At 43.4% G+C, this 13,193-nt stretch overlaps 1 protein-coding gene across 1 annotated transcript in view; it reads right to left on the bottom strand.

Moving 5' to 3' along the window:
• The window catches only part of LOC124593824 (sialin-like), a 538,743-nt gene that overhangs the window by 144,169 nt on the left and 381,381 nt on the right, over positions 1 to 13,193 (bottom strand). Inside the window, exons 5-6 of the mRNA XM_047132173.1 lie at positions 8,561 to 8,791; positions 2,107 to 2,191 (exon numbers count right to left, since the gene is read on the bottom strand). Of these exons, the coding sequence (XP_046988129.1) occupies positions 2,107 to 2,191; positions 8,561 to 8,791 (316 nt within the window). The remainder of the gene's footprint in view (positions 1 to 2,106; positions 2,192 to 8,560; positions 8,792 to 13,193) is intronic.

The raw sequence follows: 13,193 nt of genomic DNA, 5'->3' as shown, positions 1-13,193 counted from the left end.
AGGATATTTTAAACACGAAATCTATAACGTCAGTTTCCTTTTGCTGTCATTCCTCAAGACTTTAGGCCTTTGGAAATAGCACCAACATCCCCCACTGAAATTAAGGGAATTATAAATATACTGAAAAACAAGAGCTCATGTAGTGTTGATGGAGACTGTAACAAAATTTTGAAGTGTTGTTCTAATTTAATAAGTGGAGTCTTTAGCGATATATGTAGCTAATGCTTCGATGGCACAGGGAATTATTCCAGGCAGATTGAAATACGCAATTGTCAAACATCTTCATAAGAAAGGCGACAAGAGTGACTTAAATAATTGTAGACCAATCTCATTGCTGACTTCATTTTGTAAAATATTCGAAAAAGTTACGTATTCAAGAGTAGTGTTACATTTAAGTGAAAAAAAAATTACTCAGCGTGTCACAGTTCGGATTACGGAAGGGTTACTCGACTGACAATGCTATCTACACATTTACCCATCAAGTAGTACAAGCCCTAAATAACAAATTATCGCCAGTTGGAATTTTCTGTGATCTCTCCAAGGCATTTGACTGTGTGGATCATGTCACACTCTTAGAAAAACGCAGGTTTTATGGAATTGAAGGCTATACACACAGACGGTTTGAATCACACTTAATGAACAGAAAGCAAGAAGTTGTGCTGAATAGCACAAATAATGTTGAGAGGGTGGTAAATTCTAGTGAATGGGGAGTTACCACAAAGGGAGTCCCACAGGGTTCAATTTCAGGTTCTCTGCTGTTCTTTACTCATGTGAATGACCCCCCACTTAACGTTCAGCAAATGGAACTAGTACTTTTCGCAGATGACACGAGTGTTATAATAAATGCCGTTCCAGAAAAGGCAGCAGAAGATATTGTTAAGGATGTCTTTCAAATAATTATTGAGTGGTTCTCAGAAAATCAGGCGAATACAGGGATGGTTTCTTTACAATGACATGGCCAGTTGCCTTCCGCACTCTTCAAAAAGGTTCGGAGCTTGTGCTCCGTCTCTAGTGATATTCGATAATTACGAAACTTCTATCAGTGGCAGCAGAACACGGAAATACAAAGTTCTGATGCGAGTGACCATTAGAACGTATCGTCACATTGTGTCTTCAAACAAAACTGTCAACAATTTTCTTGGAACAGGGATAGACAGAGCAAATAATGTATTACAATAGTGTGCATAAGTAATCAACAATATAAAACAGCCTCAACCTGTGTAGAAGCATCTGCAGAAGAATCTGATACAATATCAATATTCTGTCGCTGTGAATGGCGGGCTATGAAAACAACAGAATTTCTGAGGTTGTGGTACGAGGGCTATTCAGAAAGTAAGGTCCGACCGGTTGCGAAATGGAAAACACCGCGAAAATGAAGAATGCTTTATTTGCAACAATTTGCTCCACCTTCCAGATACGTCTCAACATAGTCATCGCTCCAACTTAGACGCCTATCGTAGCGTTGTACCAATTTTCCAATACCCTCGTCATAGAAAGGAGTCGCCTGTGCTTTCTGCCAATTCTCTACGCTGGTCTGTAGCTCATCGTCTGTGCCAAAGTGTTGTCTTCATAACCAGCGGTTCCTAGGTGCAAACGTGAAAATCAAAGGGGGCCACGTCCGGCCTTTATGGTGGGCTATCAAAGCCTTCCCATTGAAAACGCAGCAGGAGAGTTTTCGTGGGCCTGCAGTGTGCTGCTGAGAATTGTCACGAAGAAGGAAATGCGTGACAGTTGCATTATGTGGGCTGTATGAAATCAGGTGCAACTTCCCACAGGCACTCATAGCTGGAGGGAGACACTATTTTTTATGCATCCTTGCGTGCTCACTGTTCGTTCTAAACCGACAAGAGCGACGTGACGCGATCGAAGGGCATACTAGAGACACTGCCCAACACATCTGTGCAAAGCTTCATTGGATTTTCAGTGTGGTTTTCATTTCGCGCGCGATTGGACCTCACCTTCTGAATAGACCTCGTGGCTAAAAATCCACCAGTACAATAAAATAACATTTTGAAGGAACGATAAAGTGCGCTCATTAGGAAATACGCGATACGCGTGCTGCAGTTTTTTCTGCAAGACTCATGGCAGAACAGTGCTTGTGCTTACCGAGGTAGGTGGCGATGAACTTGCTTCGCTCGGTGGGCGGAATCCAGCGGCTACCCATCACGTTCATTGCTGGCCACGTCGTGCCCTGTGCAAAGCGAATTGTTGTCACAGCTGTTCACAGGGTGAGGCCACCCAAAATAAGCGCAGTATGGATTGCATTGATAGAGAAAAAAACTACAAAAGTAGTGATAATTCAAAATATTAAATGTTATTAAATTAGCTTAAGAGTAGAACATGTGACACAGTTTAACTAAACATATAAACACAGTCTAAGCAAGTAATTCGTGTACAAAATGGATACCATAACTTGGTAGGACACAAGGATTTTCTATAAAATGTGAGTACTGCAAAGAGTAATATTGCACATAAGGTGTGCGTGATGCTGTCATTGATGGTGTCTATGAACGCAACAAGGAAAGAAGGCCATTCTCCATCAGAGTTGCTGTCAGTGCTCCAGTGGTTTGTATAAGAGGGCTGAGACCACACCAAACATGATCATGAGATGCAAGTCAAGTGATCAAAAATGACGCTTCATTGCGTAGTTGTCAGTTTTTGGCCTATATATACCTGTTGCACACATTGTAAAAACTAGCAGAAAGGTCCTCTAACGGGTAGTAAATGTGACAATGGCACCGTTTTTTTTCACATGAGCAGAGGGAAAAATATGTTAGTCACCGCCAGTAAAACCGCTCCTAGCATTGAAAGTGGCCTCAGTTCACAAGTTTTGTTCAGGTGGGGGATATCCAGCTGAGGCCATGCACTCGTAGCGCTACCAAAACTGTGGGGATGATGACCGCTACTTCTCGCCCACTGTTCCAAATAGTTCCACCCGTGGTACTGATTAAGCATACCAGCTGAGATGCGGTAGGATGCCTGAGTGTTCGTCAAACAGGAATGAAAGGGTACTGTCCTGTGAACGCGGCTCTGTATGATGACCACTGTGTCAACAAGATAATCAAGAATATGTAAAAGAAAGGGCAAGAACTGGTCACCAACAATGGTGAAATAAACATCCAGTTCACGTTCGCGGTAACCTGAAAGAGAAAGTCCAAATTATAGTACGAAAAACACACCCAAAATAGCACAGAGCTATCTCTGACTCATCCACATCTTCCACACTGTACGGGTTAAAAGCTTCATTGGCCCGTCGTCAAACTCGACGACTCGAAATTTGGAAAGACGCAACCACAATACATGCCTCCAGTCGTCTACTGTCCAGATTCTGTGTTGTTTGGCCCACTGAAGAAGTGCAGCGATGAGCAACGGCCTTTTGCGTGATACCCGACTCATAATACCTATTTCAAGGCGTTCCCTTCGCAATATTCGCTCGGAAACTGTTTCAGATGGACCTGCAACACTGGCAGCAGCAAATTACTATCGGGTATGAAACCGATTGTCATTGACATGGCGTGGCACTCGTCTCTGGTTGGTGTAGGTTAAGATCGTTGTATGATCGCTTTTCTTACGGTGTATAACAATGATGCGACAACTAAACTATTCCCTGTAGAGTGTTGTCATGGGCACACCTGATGTAAATGATATTTCACGTAAGATAGAAACAAAGATAAATGCAATTTAATTTCATCCATCTTTTGCAGCTATGAACCTGACTGTAGACAATACACAGGAAGTATGAATAAAAACGCCTTCAGTCACACTTTTTCGTGTTTTATTGAATTACTCGTAAGATTTCGGTTCCTGTGGTTCCATCGTCTTAATACATAATTTACTTCTGCTCTTGAGTGAGGTGAAATGTACATTCCTGTTATCAGAATCTTAGATGTTAGGTTTTGTATTTTGTAAAAAAACTGCGGAAAATATGATGAGAGACAGTCGAAAAAACAAAGAATGATAATTTACCGAACAATCAACGAAGAACATTTTCAACCTTTTAACGCCATCAGGTATTGGTTTATCGTTACTGTCACCGCACTCACGTCACTCATATCGCAAATCTATGAAGTGTTTTTAAAATATATTAACAAATGTGCGCCTTAAGTGACGATGTCCGATGACAGAAAGGACGAACCAACGTCTGATGGCGTTAAAAGTTTTTCACTAACATCTAACTATCTAACCTCTAACCGTCTCGTAACAGGAAGACACATTTCATCTCTCTCAAGAGCAGAAGTAAGTTATGTATTAAGACGATTTGCACTTGACGTTGGACCCACTGGGTACTAAGTGCGTCGTGTAATTCAATAAACCAGGAAAATATTGTGACAGGAAACTTTTCAGTCATACATCTTGCGTACAGATGAATGCACTAAGATGTGCGGCCAGAACATGGTGGAGAGTTCGCCCGAAAACTCTGCTCAGCTTTCTTGAGATCAGTCTTGGATTATAGATGCATCTTTTATCACGATGGGTCAAGAAATTCGCAATCGAAACAGGACAGACTTCATTGTAGCTGCATTCGGATATGCACTGGAACCACGTTACTCTTCTTGGTGAGGAAGGGGAGCCACCAGAGGAAAAACTTTTGAAGCACATCTCACAGATAAGACACCCTTTATCAACGATTAATGAAGTATTGTCCAGACACTGAAAAATGTAACTTTCACAGGAAATAGACGAAATCCAATATTTATCAAATATTTTGAATGGTGGATTCGTATGAAAATAACTACTTAAATACAATCTCTTACCAGAATTCCTAGCCGCATTCAGCTACCGAGAATAAAATGAAATAATCTTCGATAATATCGTACACTATAAAGATTCTCCGAACTCCAAGCTTGTAATCAACGGTTTGCTCAATACCATCTTCCTCAATTCTACGAAGATTTCTACGAACGGGTCGAAGACCATCAACACCGACAAAACAGGATGTGCAATATACAACCCTGCAGGAAATTATTAAGCCCCTATATTCCGTACGTACGGAGACAACCTTCTATGCAGAAGTCACCGCAATTAGAGAAGCAGTAAAGTATGGAAGATTTCACTCACGAAGCAGTACGATGACATTAGCCGATTCCCTAAGAATTCTAAAGAGCCTTAAGAAACCACAAAGGAATAAAAGCGTGTCACATATAATTATAAGCACATTAAAGAAACCGCTACAAACAAGCAACGAGAACGGCAACAAATTTATTCTGTATTCCAAGGTACATTGGAATCTTTCATAATGAAATAGTAGAAGCAAAGCGAACAATGAACTTAGGCGAAGTCTTACATGATAGACTTGCTTACCAAGAAGCTTTCAGTTTGATCAGTGAAAAAGCGGGAAGCATCTGGCAGAGATAATGGTATTCGACCAAGATTTCTAATAGAGTGCATTATGCCTCATTGCAACCTAAATAGCATTATCGCCTTCAATTGTCGATTGGAATAGAAGATGATTCATAACTACGATCAGGCGCGTGCACTTAAATCATGGCAAATTTCCATCCCTTCTGTTCCAAACGGCGTGAAGGACTCTCCATTTTATGATTTATGCAATGAAAACGGAGACATGAACCATCAACTGTACTCGAGCACCAGATACAAAATACAACAAAAATCTTTTTTCAGAGGATTTGTAAGTGCAAAAGTTCCTCTTCCAACACAGACTGCAGCGAAAAGAAGTCTTTCGCGACGGCACTGATATGTAAAACATTCTCGAATTGAAGCGACAAGAAAACCGAAAATGTTTTAGATATTGGCTGCGGTGTTTCTTTCAACTCAAAAGAGTGATTTGAACTATTATTAAATGTGGTGTTCAGCCAATGAAATACGATCTAACGATCTAGGTACACTGTGATCTTATGTATGTATATTTTGTATGGTCCTATGATTTTTTCTTTTCATTGTTACGTTATAATTACTTCATGAGTGGTTTAAATGGTTTAATATATCAGTCACACAGGGTGTTGCAAGGGAATGGTGGGTATTCAGGGATATGACCGGAAAGAGCATCTGAAGCAAAAAACTTCGGTGAACATATGCCCTACTCCCAATGGTTTGCGACACGTAATACATTTAATATACATTGTTATTTACGACTATTGTCTTTTAACCAGTAACAGAATTCAAGTCGTGTGGCATTTTAGCCAATGAGAAGATTTTGGACACGATGTATGTGAAATGGATACAAGCACTCTGCTTGTAATACACGTGCTCATGGGGTACTGATACGTGCAGAAAGTCGCCGCGCGCTGGTAGTGAGGCTATACTGCACTCTTTAAATAGTGTGCTGCCGTTCCGACACATGTTTTGTAACTACACGTCCAGAAGAAATATGGGAACTTGGAAGAATACATGTTCCACACAATGTTCTACACCCCTGGTAAACACTGTACGACCAGGAATTCGACGTGTCGGAAAGCACCGACGACATTCTTCGACAGCAGCAGGAGCACTACCATCGCAGACGCCGTAAACGTGCACCGTATCTTCATATTCTTCATTAGGGTACGTGTATGGCATTTTACCAAACGCGAGTACAAACGCAATTAACTGCTGCTTCTCTCTGATACGCTGTCAGTCCTCGCGCCAATTTACCCACAACACATCACGGACGATCGTGCGTTCAACGGGCTAGTTTAACGGCAAAAACACATGACTAGGCTAGAATGAAACGACAGAGAGTTTGGTTATGTGAGGCATATGCGCGAGCATCACTATCCCTAAAATACAGAGGGGTCCAAAAAATGTACCCACTGTTTAAAAGTCCATAACTGGCAAACTAATGGACGGAGTTGTCTCATCTTCGGTAGTGTAATAGTTTGTAGTTCCGGAAATCGCCACACAAGCGTTGTATTACGTTGTTTTGTTTTGTCAGATGACAGTCGCCAGATAGTGTTTTGTTCTTAGTTGCACCTAGTTACTCGAGTAAACATGGCTGGCGCAAGGCTTACAGTCGATGAAAGGAAGTCAGTTTTGAAGTGGTATTTCAAGTACGAAACATTATTGAGGTTCAACGGCAATGGCGAAATGAGTATCAAAAAGAGCCACAGACACCTTTAACGATTCGCCGCATTCAAGGCAAATCTGAAGCCGAAGGTTGCGTTGAAGATGTACAGAAACAACGATCTGGACTACCTGTAACAGTAACCAGTCCAGCTAACTCCCATCGTGTGTTACAACAATTCACTCGCTCACCACAGAAGTCTGTGAGACAGTGTGCCCGTGAAACTGTAGTGAGTCGCTCAAGTGTTCGGCAAAATTTGAAAACAGCATAGTGGAAGTGCTACATCCCACGCAATGAACGACGACGACCCAGATCGTAGTATGGAGAGCTGCGAGTGGTTTACTAACATGGTGTGCAACGATGAAGAGTTTGCAGAGATGATTGTGTGGTCTGATGAGGCGCAGTTCAAACTCAATGGTACAGTAAATCGTCACAATTCCATTTACTGGGCCGCCGAAAATCCTAACGTCCATGTACACAAAGCAGTGAATTTGCCAGGAGTAAATGTGTGGTGTGGGTTCTCTTACCGGGGCTTTGATTGGGCCATTCTTATTTGACGGCACAGTTACCGGTGAGGTGTACCCTCGAAAGCTTCCGACATCCATTTTACCTGCCATCCGAGACTTGTATGGAGACGGAAGAGTTTACTTTCAACAAGATGGTGTCCCAGCCCACTACCAAAATCGTGTTATGGCGTATCTCGACGAAACTCTACCAGGAAGATGGATAGGCCGTAGAGGTGCTGTGGAGTATCCACCACGTTCGACCTAACTCCTCTGGAATTTTACCTGTGGAGAGCGCTAAAGGACGCCGTTTATCGACAAAAGCCAAGCACATTGGATGAACTTCGAGACTCCATCGTACATTCATGTGCAAATATCCAACTGACCACGTTGCAGTCAGTAGTTCGTGCTGCAGTTCGGCGGCATCGTTTGTGTGTGGATGTTAATGGTGATCATTTCGGACACTACAGTGATATCTGTAAGTTGGACTTTAAGCTACACTTTCACCAAAAATGTGACAACTCCGTCAATTAGTTTGCAGGTTATGGACTTTTAAACAGTGGATACATTTTTTTTTTTACCCCTCTGTAGATGTATATTAAACGCGTTTTTTCTCGGAAACCATTTGTAATAGGGCACATGTTCACATGAAGCTTTCTGCTTCTAATTAAGGTCCCTGAATATTGACCATTCCTCCTTGATCATTCCTCCTGGAGCACCCTGTATATTTATACCCTTTATGGCTGTGTGGAGAGTGCCAAATGTCAATAAATAAAGGAAAAAAATATATCTCCGTTGACCTCATCAACATTCACATCGTGCTTTTCAGAAACTGTTGGTCGCTTTGTGGCAGTGCACATAATTTCTATTGACTGTATCGACATTTACGTCAGGTTTTAAACAGTACGGTAAAAATGAAAGTGGCTCAGAAAATATTTATTGCGTCGTAAGATATGCAACTCAACCTACAGGTTGCAGGTTGCCTATATCGAGGTGCATGAAACATTTTCTCGGCCAGTTTTATTTTGCCAGTAGTGTAGAAAGAGCTGCTACTTGCCGAGGCGGCGCCCTGCACCAGGCGCACGGCGACCAGCAGGAAGAGGTGCGTGCGCGCCGCCACAGGTATGAGCAGCGACGCGAATGCGCACAGCAGGTTGGCGCCCCCGAAGACGCGCTTGGCGCCGAAACGCTGCGCCAGAAGACCGCCGGGCACCAGCGCCACCACATAGCTCCAGTAGAAGGCACCCAGCGCCAGCGACTGCTGCTCCATCGTCCACGGGAAGCGTTCCTGTCGTCAGCGGCACGTCATTAACACTCTGGGAGCGTTGTACGTTTAGTTTAGTTTAGTTATGTCATGTTCGTAGATCATTTTGATGATTATTTTGTCGATATGATGTGGAACAAGTCAGATTACAAGGTATATATATACAGGGTGTTACAAAAAGGTACGGGCAAACTTTCAGGAAACATTCCTCACACACAAATAAAGAAAAGATGTTTTGTGGACATGTGTCCGGAAACGCGTAATTTCCATGTCAGAGCTGATTTTAGTTTCGTCAGTATGTACTGTACTTCCTTGATTCACCGCCAGTTGGCCCAATTGAAGGAAGGTAATGTTGACTTCGGTGCTTGTGTTGACGTGCGACTCATTGCTCTACAGTACTAGCATCAAGCACATCAGTACGTAGCATCAACAGGTTAGTGTTCATCACGAACGTGGTTTTGTAGTCAGTGCAATGTTTACAAATGCGGAGTTGGCAGATGCCCATTTGATGTATGGATTAGCACGGGGCAATAGCCGTGGCGCGGTACGTTTGTATCGAGACAGATTTCCAGAACTGAGGTGTCCCGACAGGAAGACGTTCGAAGCAATTGATCGGCGCCTTAGGGAGCACGGAACATTCCAGTCTATGACTCGCGACTGGGGAAGACCTAGAACGACGAGGACACCTGCAATGGACGAGGCAATTCTTCGTGCAGTTGACGATAACCCTAATGTCAGCGTCAGAGAAGTTGCTGCTATACAAGGTAACTTTGACCACGTCACTGTATGGAAAGTGCTACGGGAGAACCAGTTGTTTCCGTACCATGTACAGCGTGTGCAGGCACTATCAGCAGCTGATTGGCCTCCACGGGTACACTTCTGTGAATGGTTCATCCAACAATGTGTCAATCCTCATTTCAGTGCAAATGTTCTCTTTACGGATGAGGCTTCATTCCAACGTGATTAAATTGTAAATTTTCACGATCAACATGTGTAGGCTGACGAGAATCCGGACGCAATTGTGCAATCACGTCATCAACACAGATTTTCTGTGAACGTTTGGGCAGGCATTGTTGGTGATGTCTTGATTGGGCCCCATGTTCTTCCACCTACGCTCAATGGAGCACGTTATCATGATTTGATACGGGATACTTTCCCTGTGCTGCTAGAAAATGTGCCTTTATAAGTACGACACTATGTGGTTCATGCACGATGGAGCTCCTGCACATTTCAGTCGAAGTGTTCGTACGCTTCTCAACAACAGATTCGGTGACCGATGGATTGGCAGAGACGGACCAATTCCATGGCCTCCATGCTCTCCTGACCTCAACCCTCTTGACTTTCATTTATGGGGACATTTGGAAGCTCTTGTCTACACAACCCCGGTACCAAATGTAGAGACTCTTCCTGCTCGTATTGTGGACGGCTGTGATACAATACGCCATTCTCCAGGGCTGCATCAGCGCATCAGGGATTCCATGCGACGGAGGGTGGATGCATGTATCCTCGCTAACGGAGGACATTTTGAACATTTCCTGTAACAAAGTGCTTGAAGTCACGCTGGTACGTTCTATTGCTGTGTGTTTCCATTCCATGATTAATGTGATTTGAAGAGAAGTAATAAAATGAGCTCTAACGTGGAAAGTAAGCGTTTACGGACACATGTCCACATAACATATTTTCTTTCTTTGTGTGTGAGGAATGTTTCCTGAAAGTTTGGTGCAGTTAAAATACCTAACTCCTTGACTAGGTGCCTAAATGACGTCCTTGGGTGAACACCACTAATTATTCTCACTGCTGAAATTTTTAGCTCTACATACACATGCAACTACATTTAGAGGTAGACATTTATTTATTTATTTATTTATTTTTCACCAGCTCTGAAACAGAAACTTGTCCATGGAATTAAAGGAGTTGTTCAAAAGAAATGATTTTAAGACAGATTTAAAAATTGATCTGCTACCTGCCAGACACTTTATGTTGTTGGGCAAATGATCAAAGATTTTTGTTGCTGAATAATGTACTCCTTTTTGAGAAACCGACAGGTTCAATAACGGATAGGAAAGGTCATTGAAAAATTTGTTACTGTTGTACGTATGAACATCACTGTTCATCGCGAATTGAGATGGATTATTTATAACGAATTTCATTAGTGATTATATATACTCTGAAGGTGCAGTTAAAATACCTAACTCCTTGACTAGGTGCCTAAATGACGTCCTTGGGTGAACACCACTCACTGGTCTCTTTTGTACAATCAATACTTTATGTCTGAGTGGTGAGTTACCACAGGAAACTATTCCATAAAACATTGTTGAGTGGAAATATGCAAAGTACGTTAGGAGGCTGATCTGTTTATTACGAAGACTAGCGATTATATGAAGAGCGAAAGAAGCTGAACTTAATTGTTTGAGTAATTCAGTAATATGCTTCTTCCAGTTCAAGTTGTCATCAATGTGAACACCCAAAGATTTGGAGAAATTTACCTGTTAACTGAGCCCTGTTCATATTCTACAGCAATTGTCGATTCAAAATGGTTCAAATGGCTCTGAGCACTATGGGGCGTAGCTGCTGAGGTCATCAGTCCCCTAGCACTTATAACTACTTTAACCTAACTAACCTAAGGACGTCACACACATCCATGCCTTAGGCAGGGTCCGAACCTGCGACGGTAGCGGTCGCGCGGTTCCAGACTGTAGCGCCTAGAACCACTCGGCCACACCGGTCGGCCTCAATTGTCGGTATGGCTCTATTTGATGTACAGAACTGGATATAGTGAGTTAATCATTACAGTCACAGAGCATGAGATTACATCCAAATTAATCTTTCAGTTTGTAGATTTTGGCAGATTAGAACTATGTGCGGAAGTGGAACTGTGAGATCGGGTTGCGAGTCGCATCTGGACAGATTGGTCAATAGGACCATTGCCCCAAAGACTAGGTTCCAGGTTCGATTATCAGTCCAGCAAAAATTTCCAATCTGCTAGGAAGTTTCAAAGACATTATGAGTCTACAGTTGTCGGTTGCTAAAACTCACTGAAATCTGTACTTCTTTTTTCAAAGATAGTGTCTTGCGGTAGCATTCTCGCTTCCAGCGCACGGGGTCCCGGGTTCGATTCCCGGAGGGGTCAGGGATTTTTTTCTGCCCCGAGACGACTGGGTGTTGTTGTGTCGTCATCATTACCATACATTCCCATTACGGTCAGAGGAAGGCAATGGCAAACCACCTCCACTAGGACCTTGCCCAGTACAGCGATGCGGGTCTCCCGCATCGTCCCCTACGCTCCTCGGAGTATGGGACTTCATCATCATCAACATCAATTACAGATCATGTTGATCATCTGGACATTACAAACGGCGGGACACGGCTCTTAATAGGGTGTGTGATTACTACAGACAGCAATACTTTGCAGTTCGCTTCCATGCTGGCCACAAGGTTGGGCCGTAGTTCCTGTGGTTGGGGGTTCAGTTCCGCCACCAGCGCGGTTGACAACAGCTGCATGGTCGCTGGTGTATACGGAAGTGCTGGAGTACGTCTCCCCAGTCCATCCCAAACATGCTCGATGAAGTTACGTCGGGGCAGTCCATTCGCTGAATATACATTCGCTGAGTGCCCTCTCGTTTCAAGAACTCCTCCATCTGCGGTGTTCGATATGTTCGCGCACTGGTATGCATAAAAATGAAGTCAGGGTCGAATACACACCTAAAACAACGCACGTGGAGCGGGAGTACAGTATCACAATAAAGTTGACAAGCGAGGAGAGAGCGTTTGGAGGACAGAGCGCCCATGCAACATTATGCCTCCCCCCTCCCATCCCCCCCCCCCTACACACACACACCAAATCACCTGGAACACGAAAATAGTCACTTCGACAACGCTGGACGTACCTTTATATGGTGAGAGATGGGAACACGTAATGCATCTGTGAATTTTGTCAGTTATGTTCGGTTTGGTAATCTAGGTGGGACAAGGTACCATGTAGTATGGACGTACTGACCTTCAACTCTTTGGACACTGGCCTTTCAAGGTTACTGTGATATTGTACTCTTTCCCCAGGTGCGTCTTTTCAGAGGTACATTCGGCTCTGACATCATTTTTATGGATGACAGTGCAGCGACCGCACCGAACACCGAAGGTGAAGGAACTCTTGGAACGAAAGGATGTTCACCCATTTGACTGGCCTGCCCGTTTCCCCGACTTAAAACCCATCGAGCAAGTCTGGAACGCGTTGGAGAGACGTATAGCAGCACGTACACGGGCGCCAGCCATCATCCAGAAATCATCAACCGCGATGATGAAGGAATGGAACGACCTACCTCAACAACTCTTTACCATCTCCGTGGCCAACATGTGAGCGCGGTACAAATCACGCATTGCTGCCCGTGTTGATCACAGCCCCTATTATAAACAATGTACTGTCTTTTGG

This window comes from Schistocerca americana, chromosome 2, assembly GCF_021461395.2.
Source record: "Schistocerca americana isolate TAMUIC-IGC-003095 chromosome 2, iqSchAmer2.1, whole genome shotgun sequence".
NCBI lineage: Eukaryota > Metazoa > Arthropoda > Insecta > Orthoptera > Acrididae > Schistocerca > Schistocerca americana.
Note: the sequence above shows the minus strand (reverse complement) of the source record. Positions and strands in the feature narration are given on the sequence as shown.